Raw genomic sequence first — 20490 nt, forward strand, 5'->3', positions numbered from 1 at the left:
TATGCATTGTCACAGCACCTTTCAGTAAGCGTTCTACAGTAACACACACTGTAATTTCTGTTCATGGATTTTCACATCATTTCTAAGTAAAACAGTTTTCAGCCCTAAAATGAATTTTTTTTTTTTTTTTTTTCTTTTTCTTTTTTTTTTTTTTTTTTTTTTTTTTAACTCAACTGACCACAAACAGGTATTTCAGTCAATTTTAACTGAGACATTTAAGTTTATCCATTCTGAGAAGAAACTCAAACAAAATTGAAATTTAAAAAGTCTAGACTTACATACATAAGAAAATCTGCTTTATGCACTTCTACTTTACTGTAATACTGATCGTATCCTGTTTGCTGAATATTTCCTAAATGCTGACATATTTGCTTAAAATAAGCTAAAGACATCACATGGAATGTTTACACCAAGTTATCTGTACCAGCAGGGATCAAGACTCATACATTTGTACAGCATATAATAGTTATTGATAATTAAATAAGAAGATATTTATGTTAATATTAGAGAAACATGTAAATGTGAGTTTGCTTGATAATAAATATTCAGTTCTGTTTCTGGATGCAGCACAACCTTCTGTTGAAAGGAGTATAAAACATACTTTCCTTAATTTAATGTCAAGTATAAACGTCTGGATTCTTATGAAGGGCTCTGTCATACCGTTACTCTACATACATAGACCAATATTCAGATATTACAATTTAAAATATCTTCATAACTCATTTTATTGTGTAACCTTTTATCATTTATGTTTTAAAGGCTTACATATCTAATAACTGAGCTTGTTTACCGATGACAATCTCTCGACTTCAGCTGCAATTCAATAAATTAATACAGTTTCATAAATGTTCCGTAATAAGCACTCTAAAAACACAGACTATCTTGCAAAATTACGTCATATGTTTTTTGAACACAATGCTTAGCAACTGATACAAAGTTTTTGAATGCCCTATTGTAAACCAACAGCTGCACTGTAGTATGTATTTACTTATAATCAGTTTGCCTCTGTGGCTGAGTGGTAAGTGCAGCTGACTGCCATGCAGGGGTCCAATTTCAGTTTCAGGCCGGATTGGACATTTTATCTGCTTAGAGACTGGGTGTGGTTTGTCATTATCATCATCATTTCATCATGATCAACGCACAATTTATCGAAGTGGCATCAAGTCCAGGTGGCCAAAAAACCCCAGGTGTGGTCTCCTGGCCAATAGTGACATACAATCATTCATTTTTATACATAAACATCTTCCTAGTTTAGACTAATTTTTAACACAAACACACAACAGAGAATGTTAATTAGTCAACAACAACAACAACAACAACATTATGTACGGGCGATTCACAGCCATTATGTAACTAATATTGTGTTAAGCTGTCGGTTTGACGATTTGAAAATGACTGGTGAAGCTATTCTGGGTTCACTGTGGATATCATCTTCAAATCTTTGTGCTCATGAGACCTAAGTGTGCATTAGGTCATTCCATGTCTCATTTCTACAACTTTCCTAGATACTCAGAACAAAGTTCAGCTGTTGTATCACCTGAAGGTGGGATTGGTTCCTCCTGCACAATTGCTCTCCATGTAGTAGTGTTCCCAGCAGACGGGGCTGCTTGCTTCCTTTGCGCTTTCTGTTGCCAATCAAGATCAGTTCGAGAAATGGTAATGTCCCTGTCTGGTGGACTCTAAATGACTTAAAATATTTAGTAACATATATAATACATAAACTGTACTGTACTGATACTAGCTCATGAGCAGTTTAATGGCATCTACAAAACACTAGTACCCATGTACTGTTTTATATAAGTGGTATTGCAGATTAACTGAGCCTGAAACATTTTCACAGATAAGTAAATTCATACAACAATGCAGTTGCTGATGTGTATAAAATTTTATTCCAGAAATGTTACATGAATATTTTTCTTTCAAGAAGACTATGTGAAATGAAATTTGTTTATATTGATTACTGCAAGTCTATTTGTAAATGGACACAACTAAAATATATGAATGCATCAGAATCAGTACACCATTAAAGTAATAGAACAATCATATAGAAGCATGCGAAACATGAAACCTCAGACTATTGTTCATTTCATGTCTGCTCAGAAGCAATTTACATATGAAATGTTTTTCTAATGAGGCAAAAGAATGTCACATGTAGTTAACACCTAAGAGTTGCATGTCCCTCCACACACACACACACACACACACACACACACACACACACACACACACACACACACACACACACACACACACAGTAAAAGTGTTATGTAGCTTGCAGTCATAGGAAAAGAAAATATTTCCATCCACTTGACAGCTGAGCTGAAGTAAGGAGCAATTAATACTTATAATAACATTTGAAAATTCTTTTCTGGAACTCTGATTCAGTGAACGAGCACAAACACAATTTAATGCTCTCAATAAACTTAATTCAGTTGCATAAATATTACCTACAAAATTAAAAACCATTAAATATGTCTGTGTATGAATAGATTAATCATAACAGGCATGAGACCAACTCTTTGGTATGCCTCTTATTTCACTTGCACTTCACAAGACACACACTTAAGAAAATCTTCAAGTTTTTCAGCCATGCTGTGTAGATAAATTTCCACAAGTTTTCACTTGGGAACTATTTGGCCAATGTCTCTTGGTAACTGAGTGCTGTGTGATTAGCAGATTCATTCTCATACAACTGTGGTGTAGATTGTGCCGCCAGTAGTGTCCATTACCAAATAAGACAATTTTGATGTACCACATCTGTTTTACCTATTTCAGCCTCACTATAGCTAGACCCAAAGCTGTATTCTGGTGTCATCTAAATGGAACAGTTTTCTGAGATTTTCGTTTTAATCACTTCTATTATCACACTGTTCCAAAATCTGTTTGTCCATGTTATGCAGAGTTGTTGGCTGAGTATAATTGAGTGTCCATGTTCTAAAAGATGTCACACAACATTTTGTTTCTCATGTTCTGTCTGACACAAATTTACAGAATGCACTGTCTGCCCAACATACAAGTAACTTTTATACATCAGGTGTTCCAAGTGCTTTATCTACCTCCAAAGGCCTTATGAGTTGGTGTATTTTTGCCGGAGACTGAAAACTGATAAAAGCACAATACTTAATAAATCAGATGCCTCTGCAGGATGATTTAGGACTCAGAATATCTGGTGTAGACGAGGTACCCTGCGAGTGTGCTTACTATTTATGTGGGTAAATTGTGCAAACTATGGTACAACCCCAGATGTAACACCACAGGTAACTGCACCTACATTTTATCAGAAATATGCCACTGCAGAACATGCTTTACAAAATGGACATACCGTGGTTGATGATGCTAGTTTTTAGTGCAATATACAAAATGTGTTCAAAAAGTATTGGGAATTTTGTAATTTCATGGGTTGTATTACTCTCATTCCTGCCTCCTCTTTTTTCACTGTTGGGGTGGTAAACACATCTGAAATGTATCTGTACACTGGTAGCCATACTGGATGTTCAGTATGTCATCAGTTGTCAAAGTTCACAGGCATTTTTAATGCATACTGCAACAAGACCATGCATTCAAACATAAATCTGCTTGTGACTAAACTAGAATGAAGATTTAAAAACATGGAAGACTGAATGACATGCAAGTTAAAAAACAGGAAGTTATGAAATAACAACAATGTTATGGAAAGGATAGATTACTTCTCACTATACAGAGGAGATGTTGAGTCACAGACAGACAGAATGAAAAAGACTGCTCAACAAACACACACACACACACACACACACACACACACACACACATGCACACACCACAAAACACCATCTCCAGCCACTGAGTCCAGCCACAGCAACAGGACACAGTGGTCATTTGTTTGCAAGTTTTGCTTGTGCAATTGTGTGTGTTTTCTATTTCGGAAGACCTTTTGGCTCAATGCTTAAAATAATAGCAGTCTTTTCATAGTGCCTGACTGTGTGTCAATGTCTCCTATACAGTGAGTAGCAATCAGATTCCATCTCGGAATTACATTGTTTGAATGGGAATTATGAATCACACCTACTGGGTAATATTTCAAAGCCAATGCATTATGCTGTAATTTCATGAAAAATTCTAAAATCTAGTAAAAGAATACTAAGGGTACAACAAGGAACTACTGTTGTCATACATGAAGTAACTTATGTAAAAATGAAGTAACTTATGTAAGGAATGGTAATTTACAAACTACACTTCAAATTAAATAAAATTAAGTCATCTTTGTTTATAGGTATGGTTTTCAGTTGTAGAGGAAAGACTATAATTAGTTAAATACAAGTGAATCAGTTCACAAAGACAATGTCTACAATTACATAATTTATTGTTTGTTCATGAATTTGAGGGTGAGTGCAATGATTCCCTATCCTCCATATTTGCCAGATACGGCCCTGTGTGACTTCTTTCTGTCTATAAAACTAAAGAGAACCTCAAAGGGCTATTGTTTAACAAGTTCAGATGAGATTAAAAACAAATTGGTGAAAGAGCCAAGTGCTCTCTCAAAGATTGAGATCCAGAAGTGTTTTCGGGATTTGAAGAAATGCTGACATAAGTGTATATCTTCAAATGGGGACTACTTTAATAGAGATAACATTAATGCAGATGAATAAATAAAATTATTTCCAAAAAATGAAAATTCCCAATGCTTTTTGAAACCACCTCATATACAAAGTGAGTCACAGCAGACAATTACCACTTGACAATGGCTGAGAAGAAATCCACTCAAAGTTCACAGAAATTTTCAATGCATACTGCGACAAAACCATGCATTCAAACATAAATCTGCTTGTGACTAAACTATAATGAAGAAATAAAAGCATGGAAGACTGAATCACATACAAGTTAAAAAACAATGGAAATTATGAAATAACAACAATATTATCGAAAGGATAGACTGCTTCTCACTATATAGAGGAGATGAGCCACAGACAGAATGAAAAGACTGCTAAAAACACACACACACACACACACACACACACACACACACACACACACACACACACACACACACACCACAAAACACCGTTTCCAGCCACTGAGTCCAGCCACAGCAACAGGACACAGTGGTCATGTGTTTGCAGGTAGTGCTTGTGTGATTGTGTGTATTTTCTATTTTCGCAGAAGACCTTTTCACCGAATGCTTAAATGTTTAGCAGTCTTTTCATCGTGACTGTCTGTGAGTCAATGTCTCCTCTATATGGTGAGTAGCAATCGATCTTTTTCATACTATTATCATTATTTCATCCTGGACTTTCCATTGTTTGAATGGAAATTATGAATCAGACCTACTGGGTAATACTTCAAAGCCGATGCATTATGCTGTAATTTCATGGAAAATTCTAAAATCTAGTAAAAGAATACTAAGGGCACAACAAGGAACTACTGTTGTCATAAATGAAGTAACTTATGTGAGGAATGGCAATTCACAAACTACACTACAAATGAAATAAAATTAAGTCATCTTTGTTTATAGGTATGGTTTTCAGTTGTAGAGGAAAGGCTATAATTCGTTAAATAAATGTGAACCAGTTCACAAACACAATGTCTACAATTACATAATATACATATAGACTTTTTCACTATGACAATGAGAACTGGAACTTCACTGTGTAACATTAAGATAGGTGAAATTAAATTGTTGAAGGAATAATACACTACTCAAATTGTACATTAGTCACCTAGGGTTCAAATTGTTTCCATTAACCAAATTTTAAAATCCCATGTAATACCCAACAGAAACTGCAGTTATACCTTAGAGTTCAAGATATGATTCAACAAACCACACAATGAAATGTCAAATGAATGACCCTGAAATGAGTGAAGCAATGGGCAAAGATAGGGCAACCATAATTATTTTCAGAATCTCTCATGTATTCATAAACAGCGTGATCATATAAAATGTGGTGCAGCCTTAACCATTTTGTAGTAACTAACATACTTATGTAACTAAAAGGCCTTTATGAAAAGTGGTTCACATAGGAAATGATTACTTAAATATTTTAGCAATACTACCAGCAGGAAGGGAGATCACAAGATGACTAGACGGTATAACAGGGATGCAAAGAACCAGCCAATCACTGGAATCACACCTGACAAACGAAAAATTATGTCTTATTAAGAATCAACAGGAGATTGGGTGTTTGTTTTGTATCACTAATACATGATGTTGTAGCCAGGGGGAAAAAGTTACACCCTAGCAGTATTTACTAAATACTCTTACAGCAGGAAAAATTAGCAACAGTCTAATTCAGTGGATTGCCAAGGAATGAATGTGTCTTATAAATGGAGTTTCCTGAATTAAAATGAATTTCTCTGAAATATAGTGGTATTATTTTGTAATGAAAAATGCTTTATCGTACTAAAGCAAATGAAAAGAGGCTCATTCACTGTCCACTGGACAGGCAGAACAGCAAATGATGAAGCAAAACCACAAATGAAAAGAACGTATGCTCCTGACATTTTTACTGCCTTCTCACATCACCTTTACTTTTAGGCTAATTCACGGTGTTGTACAGAATCCAAAAGGAAGAATTTATTAATGAACACAATGATTTGTATATCTTGTCTAATTGCTTTGCTTCATTGTTTGATGTTTCACTTGCCAAGATGACTTCTCCAGACTCACATTATAACAATATTTATTGTGATAAATAAGTTAAAATCATTCCATAAATTAATAAACAAAATAACAACAATAACAATAATCACTGAGCAATGCATCTATATAGCACTCCAACACTTTAGTCTATCCCTCGTAGTTCATTGGCGCTATGAAAAATATTAATGCAGCACCCGTCAGTACCGCTTCATAAAAAAATATCTCCAGTAGCAATATAATCCAGTGTCCTATCTTAAAACACGTTAAGATATGTTGGCCCCTATAGAATTCCAAAAGTTTTGTAAATTCTCTATGCATTCTTCAAAAAAATGTAAAAATATCATCATTTAAAGTCACTCACTAATGTTTATCACCGTGAAAACAGCAACAGGACGACCACACATAATGAAAGTACAGCTCTTTCACAAGACAGTAACACTAAAATTGTCCCCCAATGATCACAGTATACATCATTGAGATTAAAAATGCATTCCATTCTCTTCTTGTTAAAACTTTCTCCAGCCATAACTTGTTTCGAGAGACATGCATGCAGAGAAGTGATAAACAACACATCCTAATATTTCAGTCTCTCTATAGTACTGTCAGCAGGAAAGATAGCAATCCACTTAATATGTACTCTGGAATGCCTGTCTTAATAACCCGAGACCATTTCTCTGATGATGGCTAAGCCTTCTGTCAGAGTTTATCCTGAAAAGCAGTAGATTCAGCTATCGAAATGTGCTCATCTGTCACATAATCGGCTGCTCCCAGCTGTAGATGCAGATGTCGCAAATGTTGCAAACGGCGGAGTAAACGGCGGCCAGCACGTGTCTCACTGACTCCGCCTCCTCGCCTTAGTGTTGCTCTTATTTCAGCTAGGGTGGCTGCAAGAGCTGCTAAATTTTCCCTACGAGTGCGTGCAACACAGTCAAGTGCTCCTGCAGGATCTCTTCCCCCTCCCCAGCCTGCACATAGACCAGCAACTGCAACAAGTCGTCGTGGGCCATATTCTGTGTTTGATAGCACAAAAGCTACCATATTAGGCACAGTTACCGGCAGATTGCGTGGGAATACACGACTCTCCGATTTCCTGAAAAACAAGGAGACAAGTGAAATGAGTTCGGATGATAATTAAATTGCACAAAGTTATCATGTATAATTGACAATAACTTATCTTCATATATTCTATTGCCATCACTGGCTCAAGGACAAGCTTATTCTACTGTTTCACACGCCATTAACATACAGGAAATTAAAACCTGATGCATTGTGAACTATAAAACAAAAGGAGCATATTTATTTTCTGTCAATGTGAATAACATACACAAGTAACCAGCAGTTGATTAGCTCATAAAAGAAATTGTCCTTAATTTTGTTCAGTAGCTTCTCATTTGGCTCCAGTGTAGAGCTGCACAGCATGTAGTGTTATTTTACTAGCACAAACAAAAACAGTACATGACATCTTGGAATTAAAAACACAGGTGTTGTATACATCTTCAATTAACGTTTATGATGAACTTGCTTATGAGCAGTGCCATATTTTGACTACATCAATCAATTACGTTACTTTGTTTTCCCATATAATTTGTTGATCATTCACAACTAAATCCAAACTGATTTTCTAGAACAACATTTTTTATTTGTACCCTTGACTGCTTTCAAACTTCCCTGGCAACAATCTGATTAATCTATATTGTTTCACCTTTTTTTTCTTTTTTCTTTTCTTGGAGACTGTTACACGTTATTGTTTCTATAAGCTACAAGTATATAGTGTTTCTTGCATTATTCCACATTTAATCACTAACTTCAAGCAAGCACTTTGCTAACACCCTTGTTATTTGCGCTACACAATGAATTCAATTTATATGCTAAACAATAACACAGAGTAATACATGCCTACTCCCAGAAGAAGATGTATATGAACTGAATTTGTTCCCACAATCAAGAATATATGACGATGTTATCTAGCACACATGCTGTCCCATATGTTTCCAGATGAATATGAATTTACAGGGTTGTTTGTCTGTTTTTGCATATTCGTACCAAAGTAAACAATTAGAAACATTAAATTGTACTGTTAGTTTTCACAGACTCCACGCTCAACATAGCAACATTTTTTCTCTATGCTACTGAAATGAGCAGTCAGTACACAAATTATAACCAAGATAATATTCTACATAAATGGCCATCTATACTCATTTCATGTTTCATTCAATTTCATAAAAATTATGGTCAAACAAGAAATTACCTGTGTGCAGGAAAAAATAGTACACTTGGATAATGATGAACAGTGAATTGCCAAGGGAGATCATTATTTTCACCATCAATACGAGCAAACTTCAATCTTGGGACACTTCTAAAATAACGAGCAACTGTGAGGAAAACGTAGGCCACACTATGGCAAAAAGCGCAGAATGGTGAATGGTACATCAGCACAACATCCTGAAAGAAAATCAGTAACATCATAACATATGAATATTATCTGATTCTATTTCAAAGTGAATTATCAGACTGCACAAATTCACAAATAATATTACTACCAACATGAAAGAGAAATACACATCCTGTTTCCTGAAATCAAGCAGCAGAAAGTAAAGAAATTTGATGACAATTTTCAGGCTCTAGGACAGATTGCTGCTTCTATGCCAAGTGATTGTAAAGCAGGTACCAGCAACTAAAGTGACAAAAGCTTTAATTCACTTTACTTTGGGCAGTTTATAATCAAAAGGAAGGATTACATGTATGAGTTAAAAAGGCTCTGGGTATACATGTAGCACTAAAATGTAACACTAAGTACCTTATTATATTATCTGCCTACACAAGCACAATCACAGAATTTGTTAACTAAAATGTGACTGGGGCACCATTTATACATCTACATCATATTCGCAAGCCACCTAATGGTGTGTATGAGAGGGTACTTCTAGTAACTGGACACCGCCCCCCCCCCCCCCATGCCGCTCACACACGGCACGTGGGAAGATTGTCTGTCAGTAAGCCTCTGTATTTGATCTAATTTTTCAAATTATCTTGTGGTCATTTCGCGAGATGTATGTGAGAGGAAATAACATGTTGTCGGACTCTTCCTGGAAACCACTCTCTCAAATGCAACGCCTCTCTTGTTGTGTCTGCCACTGGAGTTTGATGAGCATCTCTGCTGACCAAACAATCCCATGACAAAACATGCTGCTCTTCATTCGATCTTCTCTTCTCTCTCTGTCCTACCTCATGAAAGTCCCAGACTGATGAACAATACTCAAGAACTGGTCGAACTAGTGACTTGTAAGCTGCTTCTTTTGTGGGTGAGCCACTTTTCCTTATGATTCTATGTATGAATCTCAATCTGGCAAGTGCTTTCCCTCTTCCTCATTTTATGCGATCACTCCACTTAATGTTCATTTGGATACTTACTACTAGATTTTTATGGTAGATGCGGTTTCCAGCAATTTGTCTTCAATGGTGTAGCTGTATGGTAATGGATTTTATTCCTTATGTTTGTGCAATATGATAAATAAAGAATTAACTGCACAATCTTGCAATGTGTTCATATATGATCAGGCAGCACAAAATGATGCTAACAGAGCAAAAATATACACTGTTTGCCAGAAATGGAATTTTGAAGCTAGAAGTGAAGAAATGACAAAGTATTGGATAAGAAGGACAGCTGCAACCAGTTTCGTAAACTGTATTTGGATCCTCAGGTGTTTAACTGTATACAATTGTACCAAACAACATATTAGAATTTTGGTAATGGCATGTAATACAAAATAAAACTGATAAGCTTTGTATCCACTAGCAGTAATACATAAAAGTGATCTGTTTAAAAGCCAGAAAAAAGCACATTCCCCAACTTTCTCACCAAAGTATTTAAAATAGCTAACTTGAAAATGTGTGAAAGTTCATAAATGAAAAAACCTGGGGCTAAGACAATCCCAAAACCTAAAACAGAATCTGTTAAAAATGTCAAAAGTGGGAACATAGTGTTAATAATTTATGAAGATATTCTGCAAAGAACTGGTTTTGAAATGTTGATGGATAAACAAACCTGGGGATTTAAATAGTTCACTTTTTGTTTGTTTCTTATGTTTATATTTATTGCCATTATTTTTAGGGATAGAATAGGCTGGTGTTATACACTGCAATCAACTGTTTACCTATTTTCTTAGACATATTCCCATAAGTGAATTATTTAAATTCCCAAGTGTGTACAGTATATCTTGCAACAGCTGTGCTTAAAAATACATTGGCCAAACAGGATGGAGCTTTGAAATATGATTTACACAACATACTGATAATTCCACTGCTAAGTCAGTTCCGAGCACGCACTTGGAGGAGCCAGGACACACAATATCTGATTTTCCCATCAATCTTCAAATACTTCACTGGGAAGGAAACAGTAATATCCTAATTATTCTAGAACAACTTGCGACTTTTTGTGAACTGAAAGAAACTGCTGAAAATACCCTCAACTCACAGACTAATTTACATCAGAGGAATTCCATTCCTACCAGAGTGAAAAAAATTATCTGTGTAAACATTTTTAAAAAGTATTGAAATTATTATTAATCATAAGGGCATCACAATAGGTATAGTATCTGAAAACATTTCAAAATCAACTGCAACAGTAACTTGGATAAAAGCAACTCAGAAACAGAATTACTGTTTCTAATTCTTATAGACTGTTTTTAAAAATGTACAACCAGCCCCCAACATTTCAGTTGGGGAACTGGAACCCAGATACGCCCATTTGCAACAATGTGCATGCACAGCTTTCCGAGTGGGCCACACCGCATCTTGCGGTTAATTTAGTACTGGCAACATAAACGCTTCCTCCTCAGGCTGTCAACGGTGGAGGTAAAATTTGACATTATTCTAACAGCTGTTTCCCCAACAACATTTCAAATGTGATTCTTTGCAGAGTATCTTTCCAAATTATTAATTTAATATCCATTACAATCCCATTTTTGATATGTGTGTGTGTTTGTTTTAAGGTTTCGGGAAGGCCTTAGCCACTATTTTTTATTCCACCTACATCTACATGGATACTTTGCAAATCACACTTGAGCACCCAGTAGATGGTTCATCAAACCACCTCCACAACAATTCTCTATTACTCCGCTCGAACAGTGCATGGAAAAAACAAACATCTATATCTTTCTAAGCGAACTCTGATTTTCCTTATTTTATTATGATGATCATTTTTCCCTTTGTAGAGCACTGTCAACAAAATATTTTTGCATTCGGAGGAGAATGTTGCTGACTGAAATTTTGTGAGAAGATTCTGCAGCAATGAGAAATGCCTTTTTTTTAATGGCGTCCATCCCAAATTACGTCCATGACACCCTCTCCCCTATTTTGTGATAATACAAAACATGCTGCTCTTCTTTGAACTTTCTCGATGTACTCTGGTAAGGATCCCAGACCACACAGTACTCCAAAAGAGGACGGACAAGCGCACTGTAGCCAGTCTCTTTAGTAGATCTGTTACATTTTCTAAGTATTCTGCCAATAAAACACAGTCTTTGGTTCACTCCCCCCCCCCCCCCCCCAAACCCCTCCACAACATTTTTTTGTGTGTTCTTTCCAATTTAAATTGTTTGTAATTGTAATTCCTAGGTATTTACTTGAATTTATGGCCTTCAGACTAGACTGATTTATCGTGTAACTAAAGTTTTAATGGGTTCCTTTCAGCACTCATGTGGATGACCACACAGCTTTCATTAGTTAGGATCAATTGCAGACTTTTGCACATCACATCCAGATATCTTTTCTAAATCACTTTGCAATTTGTTTTGATCTTATGATGAATTTACACGACAACAAACAACTGCATCATCTGCAAACAACCTGGTCAGATTGTCTCCTAAATCATTTGTATAGATATGGAATAGCAGAGGCCCTATAACACTACTTGGGGAATACCAGAAATCACTTCTGTTTTACTCAATGACTTTCTGTCAATTACTATGAACTATGACCTCTCTGACAGGAAGTCACAAATCCAGTCATATAACCAAGTCGATATTCTTAAGCACACAATTTCACCACAATTTGCTTGTGTGGTACAGTGTCAAAGGCCATCAAAATGTAGAAATATGAAATCTATTTCAAATCCCTTGTCAATAGCACTTAACACTGTACGTGTAAAGAGCTGGTGTGTTTCGCACGAATGATTTTTTTCTAAACCAGTGGTGGCTTTGTGTCACTACACCGTTCTCTTCGAGCTAATTCATAGTGTTCCAAAATCCTGCTGCAAATCAATATTTACGATATGAGCCTGTAATTTAGTGGATTACTCCTACTACCTTTCTTGAATATTGGTGTGTCCTGTGCAACTTTCCAGTCTTTGCGTATGGGTCTTTCATCGAGCAAGTTGTTGTATATGATTGTTAAGTATGGAGCTATAACATCAGCATACTCTGAAAGGAACCTAATTGATAAACAGTTTGGACCCAAAGACTTGCTGTTATTAAGTGATTTAAGTTGCTTCACTACTCCAAGGATATCTACTTCTAAGTCACTCATGTTGGCAGCTGTTCTTGATTCGAATTCTGCAATATTTACTTTATCTTCTTTGGTGAAAGAATTTCAAAAGATCTGTTTAGTAACTCTGTTCTCGCAGCACTATTGTTGATAGCATTTACATTGCTATCACACAGAGAAGGCACTGACTGTTTTTTTGCTTCTACTATACAATACGCACGACCAGAATCTCTTTGGATTTTCTGCCAGGACATAAACTTTTGTTGTGGATACTATTATAGGCATCTCGCACTGACTGATATCTGCACTAAATTTTGAGCTTTTGTAAAAGATCACCAGTCTTGGGGACTTTGCATTTCTTTGAATTTGGCATTTTTTGTTGTTGTTTCTGACCTGTTTTGTGCATCAAGGGGGATCTGCACAGTCATTTGTTAATTTCTTTGACATAAATCTCCCAACTGCTGTCGATACCGTTTCTTTGAATTCAAGCCACATCTTGTCTACACTTAAATTTTTAATTTGGAAGGAGTGGAGATTGTCTCTTAGGAAGGCGTCAAGTGAATTTTTATCTGATTTTTTGAATAGGTATATTTTTCATTTATTTTTTGAAAATTTGAGGGTTACAATATTCAATCTCGCTATGACAATCCTGTGTTCACTAACCCCTGTATCTGTTACAATGCTTGTTATTAGCCCAGGATTATTTGTTGCTAAAAGGTCAAGTGTGTTTTCACAACCATGAACTAACTGCTCGAAAAATTTTCAGAGAATGTGTTTAGCACAATTTTGGATGATGTTTATGCGTACCTCCAGATTTAAACATGTATTTTCACCAACATATCAAGAGCAAATTAAAGTCACCACCAACTATAATTATATGAGTCCGGTACAAGTTTGAAACTAACGTCAAGTTTTCTTTGAATCTTTCAGCAACTATATAATCTGTGTTGAGAGGTTGGTAAAAGGATCCAATTATTATTTTATTCTGGTTGCCAAGAATGACTTCTGCCCATACTAATTCATAGGAACTACCTGCTTCAGTTTCACTATGAGATAAACTACTTCTAACAGCAACAAACATGCCACTGCCAACAGTGTTTTAGCCTATCGTTTCAGAACACCATTAGGTTCTTTGCAAAAATTTTGGTTGAAATCTCCGGCTTTAGCCAGCTTTCAGTGCCTATAACATTTTGAGGATCAGTGCTTTCCATTAGCGCTTGGAGCTGGTACTTTCCCAACACAGCTACAACACTTTACAACTGTTAATGCTGTTGGTTCCTGTATATATGTTCTTTCTATGTTCAACCTGCAACCTTTGAGACTGAAGCTCTTTTTGTATTTCCCCCCCCAAGACCCTCTAACCCAAAAACTGCCCATTCCACACCACATAGTTCCTGCTACCAGTGTAGTCACCTCCTGCATGTAGTGGACTCCTGACCTATTCAGCAGAACCCAAAACCCCGCCACCCTATGGTGCAAGTTGAGGAATCTACAGCCTACATGATCACATAACCATCTGAGCTTCTGATTCATACCCTCCACTCAGCTCTGTATCAAAGGTTCACAATCAGTCCTGTCAACTATACTGCAAATGGTGAGCTGCTCTCATTTCCCAAGCAAGATTGGCAGCCTTTACCTCTTCTGTTAGCCACTTGAAACTAGGGTGACACACATCATTGGTACTAATGTGAGCCACCACCTGCAGTTGGCTGCACCTTGCGCTCTTCATGGCATCTGGAAGGACCCTTTCACATCTGGAATGACTCCAACCAGTATGCCCACGGAGTGCACACTGGCTTTCTTTCCCTCCTTGGCAGTCTTGTCCCTAAAGTGCCCCATAACGTGGGTAACAATGGAGCTCCTAACTACCAAGGATCCCACCCTCTGATGTTTGCCCGTTCACAAGTTACAAATTTTAAACACCATGATGAGAATGTCAGGGAATGTGCTTTTTTCAGCTTTTAAACATATTGGTTTTATGGACTGAGTGTAAGTAGACACTAGACAAATTGGTTTTATTTTCAGTTACCTGCCATTGCCAGAATTCTATTAAGGCTCTTTATGCATTTGTATACAGACACCTCATAATCCAAATACGATTTTTGAAACTGACGTATCTTTGAATGAAGAGTTTTAACAGTCACAGAATTGCTTCCAATTCAACACAGAATATTTTGATTGTGGATGCCCTACGTACAAAGTATTATGACAGTAAAGTGATTTAAATATTTCATTAAATTACTGTATGGCAGCCGCTTGATATCTGTATAGCAATGGTAACTATATGAAAAAGAATGAAAATGGAGATATGTGCCTCTTCTGTCAAATGATATTGTGTTAAACTTTACAGACCAGGTCACTGCTTTCACTGATGCTGACTTCTAGTCTGAAAACGAGATAATATTTATCACTGCATTGGTTCAGTCAATACTTATGCAGTTCAGAACTTGTCAGTCATACGAGTTTAGAAAAGAGGATATGTGAGTGTACACACAAATAACAACAGAAATCTTGATAATTTCACCATACAACCAGCAGAGAGGGATGCCAGATTGGACAATGATTTCAAGAACATTTAGCTATCTCATTGTTTGTCATACAAGGGAGGGGCTGGTGATAATTTGACATGCTTCAATGTCTACCTACACCACTGTAATTCACTTGACACATGGGCACACACACTTTGGAACCATCAAATATCCCCATTTTACATCAGTCCCACATTTTCTATAACACAACACACCAGTTTGTTCACCCGAGTGGCTGTGGTACGTTACACACCTTTAGTAAATACAATAAAACATATAACAGAGCAGTATTATGTACAACACATCTTATGGCTACACATTTTGTCTCTTATTGCAGGACCTCCAGGACGTATTCTCCAACACATTAACACAGAGCCACGAATACGCCTTGTGAATATATTTCTGCAACACTGCCACAATTCTGTGGTCTACCAAACAATTTTATCCTTTATCAATGGATCCACCAGGGACATATATGGCACTTATCTCAGAGATCAGGAGCTTGAAATCCAATTGTAGATGCACATATGTCACAAGCTGTCATCCAGAACATGTGTACCTAGTTGTCGATCTGTGTCTTGTGGAATTTAAGTCATACAATTTCATGATCTATGCTGAGGCTTTTTATGATATAACAACAGAAAATCTTGGGTGAAATCTATAGAATAAAAACAGTTACCTTATAATTGAAATTAAGCAGTGAATAGGTACATAAACAACAGACTGAGCATTATAGTTCAAATATACAGTGAATAGTTGACTTTATTCATTCTATTGTTTATATGGCTATGTCTTTATACTAGGATATGAATGAATCAACTCGTAGGCAAAAAGCTTTAGAACCAGGGATTAACTGGTTATGACAACTTGTAATGAAAATGTTTCATGCAAAATCATTATAGCTTCACCATTTTGAAGTTCTAAATATTAAAAAAATAGTACTATTATTACCTCCTGAGGATCCATCACAAAATGATGGAATGTGAGTGAAGTTAGCTCTGGAATACATATTTTTTGTCCGTGACCAGAATTATCATGATCACAGTGAAATTCAGGGCTGGATCGCAGAGACCTTTTCAAGCTACCCTGAGTATAATTCAGCACAAAATCAACTATCATTCCTTTGCTAGGTTTTCCTTCCAATACATATGCACTTTCTACCTGAAATTAAAAAGTGCGCACATTTCAGAAAAACAACTAATTACTTTTTCTAACTGCAGTAACATTTCTTGAATGGTTTCGAAGTATACGAGTTACTTGAAACACACAGTGGGCATTAATCGCTAACAAATAATAAAATTTGAATTCAAAACACAGAAACGAAAAGGTAGATAAACACTATTCGGGACAGAAGGCAAACCATTATTTTATCAATAAGTTTTTATATTGGTAAATAGAAACCATTGAATCTAATTGATGTTAAAGCTATTGATCATATAATAAAATAATCAGATAAGTGACACAGACAGGGATATGAGTAAAGATAACTATCCACTATATAGCAAAGAGAGACATTATTAGAATAAGTTTCACTGTTCAAATAAATAGAAAGTTAAAAATAATATTTGTGGATAAATTTGCAGATGTACAGATTATTCATCTCTGTGAATACAAATAATTATTTGTTATTTATTATTTGTAGCCTACTTAATGAATAATATAGAGTACCAACGCATTTTCTTTGTTTCCTTCTCAATGAGCTCATATAAATAGTGTTTGTTCCTGTGGTTCGGCAGGGTTTGTGTTTGATAAATAATTTAGTAATGTTTCGTACTGGAGTAGTCTGTATAAGTACACTTACAGATTGGAAGAAGGTGGGGGCACATCCCCTCCAACACAATCATGTCTAGCAAAGCACCAAAATTTCCAGATTGTGGACAAATTCACTTACTTTACAGTGTAACTAAAAACGCTTAATAAAAAATGACCTTAGCAGTTACACTACTAACATGGCACAATTTAACTAACTCCGCATTTGCAGTACTTCATCCTCTCCTTGCCATTTCCAAAATACAAAAGCACTGCACACAGTTAAGCAAACACTAAGAATATCAACAATGCAAGGAAAATACAGACTGATAATTACCATAAAGATGACATGTTAGGCGGCAGACAAGTTCAATTAAAAGACACTTACACATTAGCTTTCAGCCATAGCCTTCATCAGAAAAGGAAACAGAGCTGCCAGTTATCACTGAATGTAATATCCCATTATCATCACTGTGCACTGCTCATACACTTAATTTTTGCACTACAGGTAATTAACTGTGTCCTAAATCTTCATGTAATCGGAAAATACACAGAATTAACCAAAGTGCACTACAAAGCTGTACAAAAATGTAATGGTTTCTGAAATATCCAAAGTCATCTAAAATAAATGAGGACAATCTCAGATTAAGGATGGTGTTATGAGACGGAATAGTTTAGCCAACTGGAGACAAGACTGTGCTGTTACATACAGCTTTGGAATTAAAAAATTTCATGAGAGAGACCAAGTTTAACTGCATACAGTAGTTTATAACTTATTCTGGCCTTATTAATGATGCTTTGATTATACTGAAAGGAGAAAAAGATATAATACAAACTTAAAACCATACTTGATGGTCTACTTAAAAAAAATGAAAAACTGAAGAACAGACTTCTTGAATATTTCAGCACATTGGCAGTTTCCTATTGAGGAAGTGTTGGGAGCTGATTTTTAGTCTATTTTGCCTTCTACACCAAAGGGAAACATGAAGTTATGGGAGTGCTATCTTACCATGAGTTAATAATAAAATGTTCACCTGTATTGCTGTCCAAGATTAAGGGATGATTAAAGAGAGCGTTAAGATGTACAATAGTAAAAAAATGTCAAAGAAGTTGGGTAAGAACGTCACATGATTAAATTGAATTTTGGAGATGACACTGACACAGAACCACAACAAGTTACTTGCCACATACTGCAGCAGAATTAATGGCTTCACCATTATTTTGCAGAGGAGGAACATGATTTCGAAATCTCAGTTTGTTATCCTGAAATGAAGTCAGTTTACTGGATACTGTTCTGAAAACTAAAAGTAAAAGAAAGGTACACTTGTTTTATAAATGACAAAAACTTGAGTGCAATAAATGTTTTTAGATTTGAAATTTATCTTTCATTCATAATTTTTTCCCACAAATTATCAATAAATGTTTTTATTTGCATAAATGACTAATGTTATGAATACATTTTTTTTAAATTAATTGCTACCAATTCTGCTATATAGCAGAGGTACGTAGCTGTACAGAAACACATAAACAAGAATTTGAACATGGTAACTCAGCTTACAAATTTGCATTCTTTTTCACACTGTACACGTACACTAGCTTTCAGACAAGACAGTCCTTCCAACATTGAAAATCTGCATGAATGTCTGCGTATTTTCTATTTTTGGAGAAGGACTTTTTTGTCAGAAACCTTAAATGTCTGACAGTCGTTTTCACTGTGCTCCTCTGCAAGTCAATGCCTCCTCTACGTGGTGAGTAGCAATCTATACTTTTCATATTGTTGTTTTATTGCTGAGTGATTTTTTATAAAACCATAAAGAACAGATAACAACAATGGTAAAGTGAAACTCACAGCTGCATTAAAGATCACAACAGCTGTCTCAACACTGGAGCCCACACCAAGTCCTTCGGCAAAGTGACGGTACTGCAGGCTGTCCATTGCAATTAGGGAAAGACTGAGGTTGGTACGGCACGCCAGCCCAATGTGAGAGTCTCCACTGATTGGCAGAGGACTTTTAGGTGGAAAAACTGGTTGATGCAACTTCCTCGCCCAGCGCTGGAGGCGGCATTGCTCCCACATCCAGAAACCGTACAACTCTGTGGCAGAGTGGATGTCACTGCCTGGTCTGACAGATTATTACATTAATAAACTTGGCATTCCTGAGACAAATTTCAAAAATTATAAAAGTATATGAATCATAGTATCAGGCATAGCACAACATCGAGTGAATTATTAATTCATTTATTTCTTTAATGTTAATTTAAAATGCATGTATATTTTACAAAATCACAGTAAGTGGATACATCATGCAATAAACAGGACATAAACAAGTTTGAATAAATCTTACAACATTTCCAGAAACAATATTCTGCTGCAGTGAACACACAAAAATACTTGCAAATGGAATGTCATCGGTAAGTTATGCCCTTAAGAGCCCCGTTATCAGTGTGTAACATGCTGTGTGTTATAGTTACAAACTATTCATATGTTCACTCAGTATTCAGTTATAGATTTCTGTCCCAGAGAGCAAACACCCAAAATATGAACACTGTTTCGAAGGTACAGAAAAGGACCATTACAATAACAACCAAAAACAGCAGCTGAGCCCATTGTAAAGATCCCTTCAAAACGCTGTGAAGTTTAAATACATCATTTACCAATCATATGTACACATAAAAAATAATATTAATAATTACTGCACAAACAGGACTGTTCATGACCACGGAACAAGAGCAAGACTAAACTGATATTCACCAAGAAGGAATAAACATGAAATTCTGAACAACATTTTTTACTGAGGAATAAGACTGTACAATAAATTGCCTATGGAGATCAAAGTGATTACTAAAACCAACTAACTTAAAAAGACAGTTAAAAAGTAGCTTTTAAGCAGCATGTTCTAACACTGAGGATTACTTAGATAACAGAGTGTTGGGATTTGATAAAATATGTAATACATATAAATAATAGAGACAAATCATTACACATGACACTTTTGTAGTATTTTTATTTTCCTGAAAAAACTTAACTCCCAAAGCTATTCAATGAGTAATACTAACAACTTATCCTCTTTCTGAGCTCAACATTTCACTCATTATAGTGGGCTGCTGAAACAGATT

General features: G+C 35.9%; 1 protein-coding gene across 2 annotated transcripts in view; it reads right to left on the reverse strand.

Annotated features, from left to right (window-relative positions):
• Positions 1-6636: 6636 nt before the first annotated feature.
• Positions 6637-20490, reverse strand: part of LOC126458324 (thioredoxin domain-containing protein 11) — a 143897-nt gene continuing 130043 nt past the window's right edge. For both annotated transcript variants that reach the window (XM_050095279.1, XM_050095280.1), the window contains exons 8-11: positions 19223-19496; positions 16576-16785; positions 8862-9055; positions 6637-7703 (exon numbers count right to left, since the gene is read on the reverse strand). In XM_050095279.1, the coding sequence (XP_049951236.1) occupies positions 7310-7703; positions 8862-9055; positions 16576-16785; positions 19223-19496 (1072 nt within the window). In that variant the 3' untranslated portion in view covers positions 6637-7309. The remainder of the gene's footprint in view (positions 7704-8861; positions 9056-16575; positions 16786-19222; positions 19497-20490) is intronic.

This window comes from Schistocerca serialis, chromosome 2 (genome assembly GCF_023864345.2).
Source record: "Schistocerca serialis cubense isolate TAMUIC-IGC-003099 chromosome 2, iqSchSeri2.2, whole genome shotgun sequence".
Lineage (NCBI taxonomy): Eukaryota > Metazoa > Arthropoda > Insecta > Orthoptera > Acrididae > Schistocerca > Schistocerca serialis.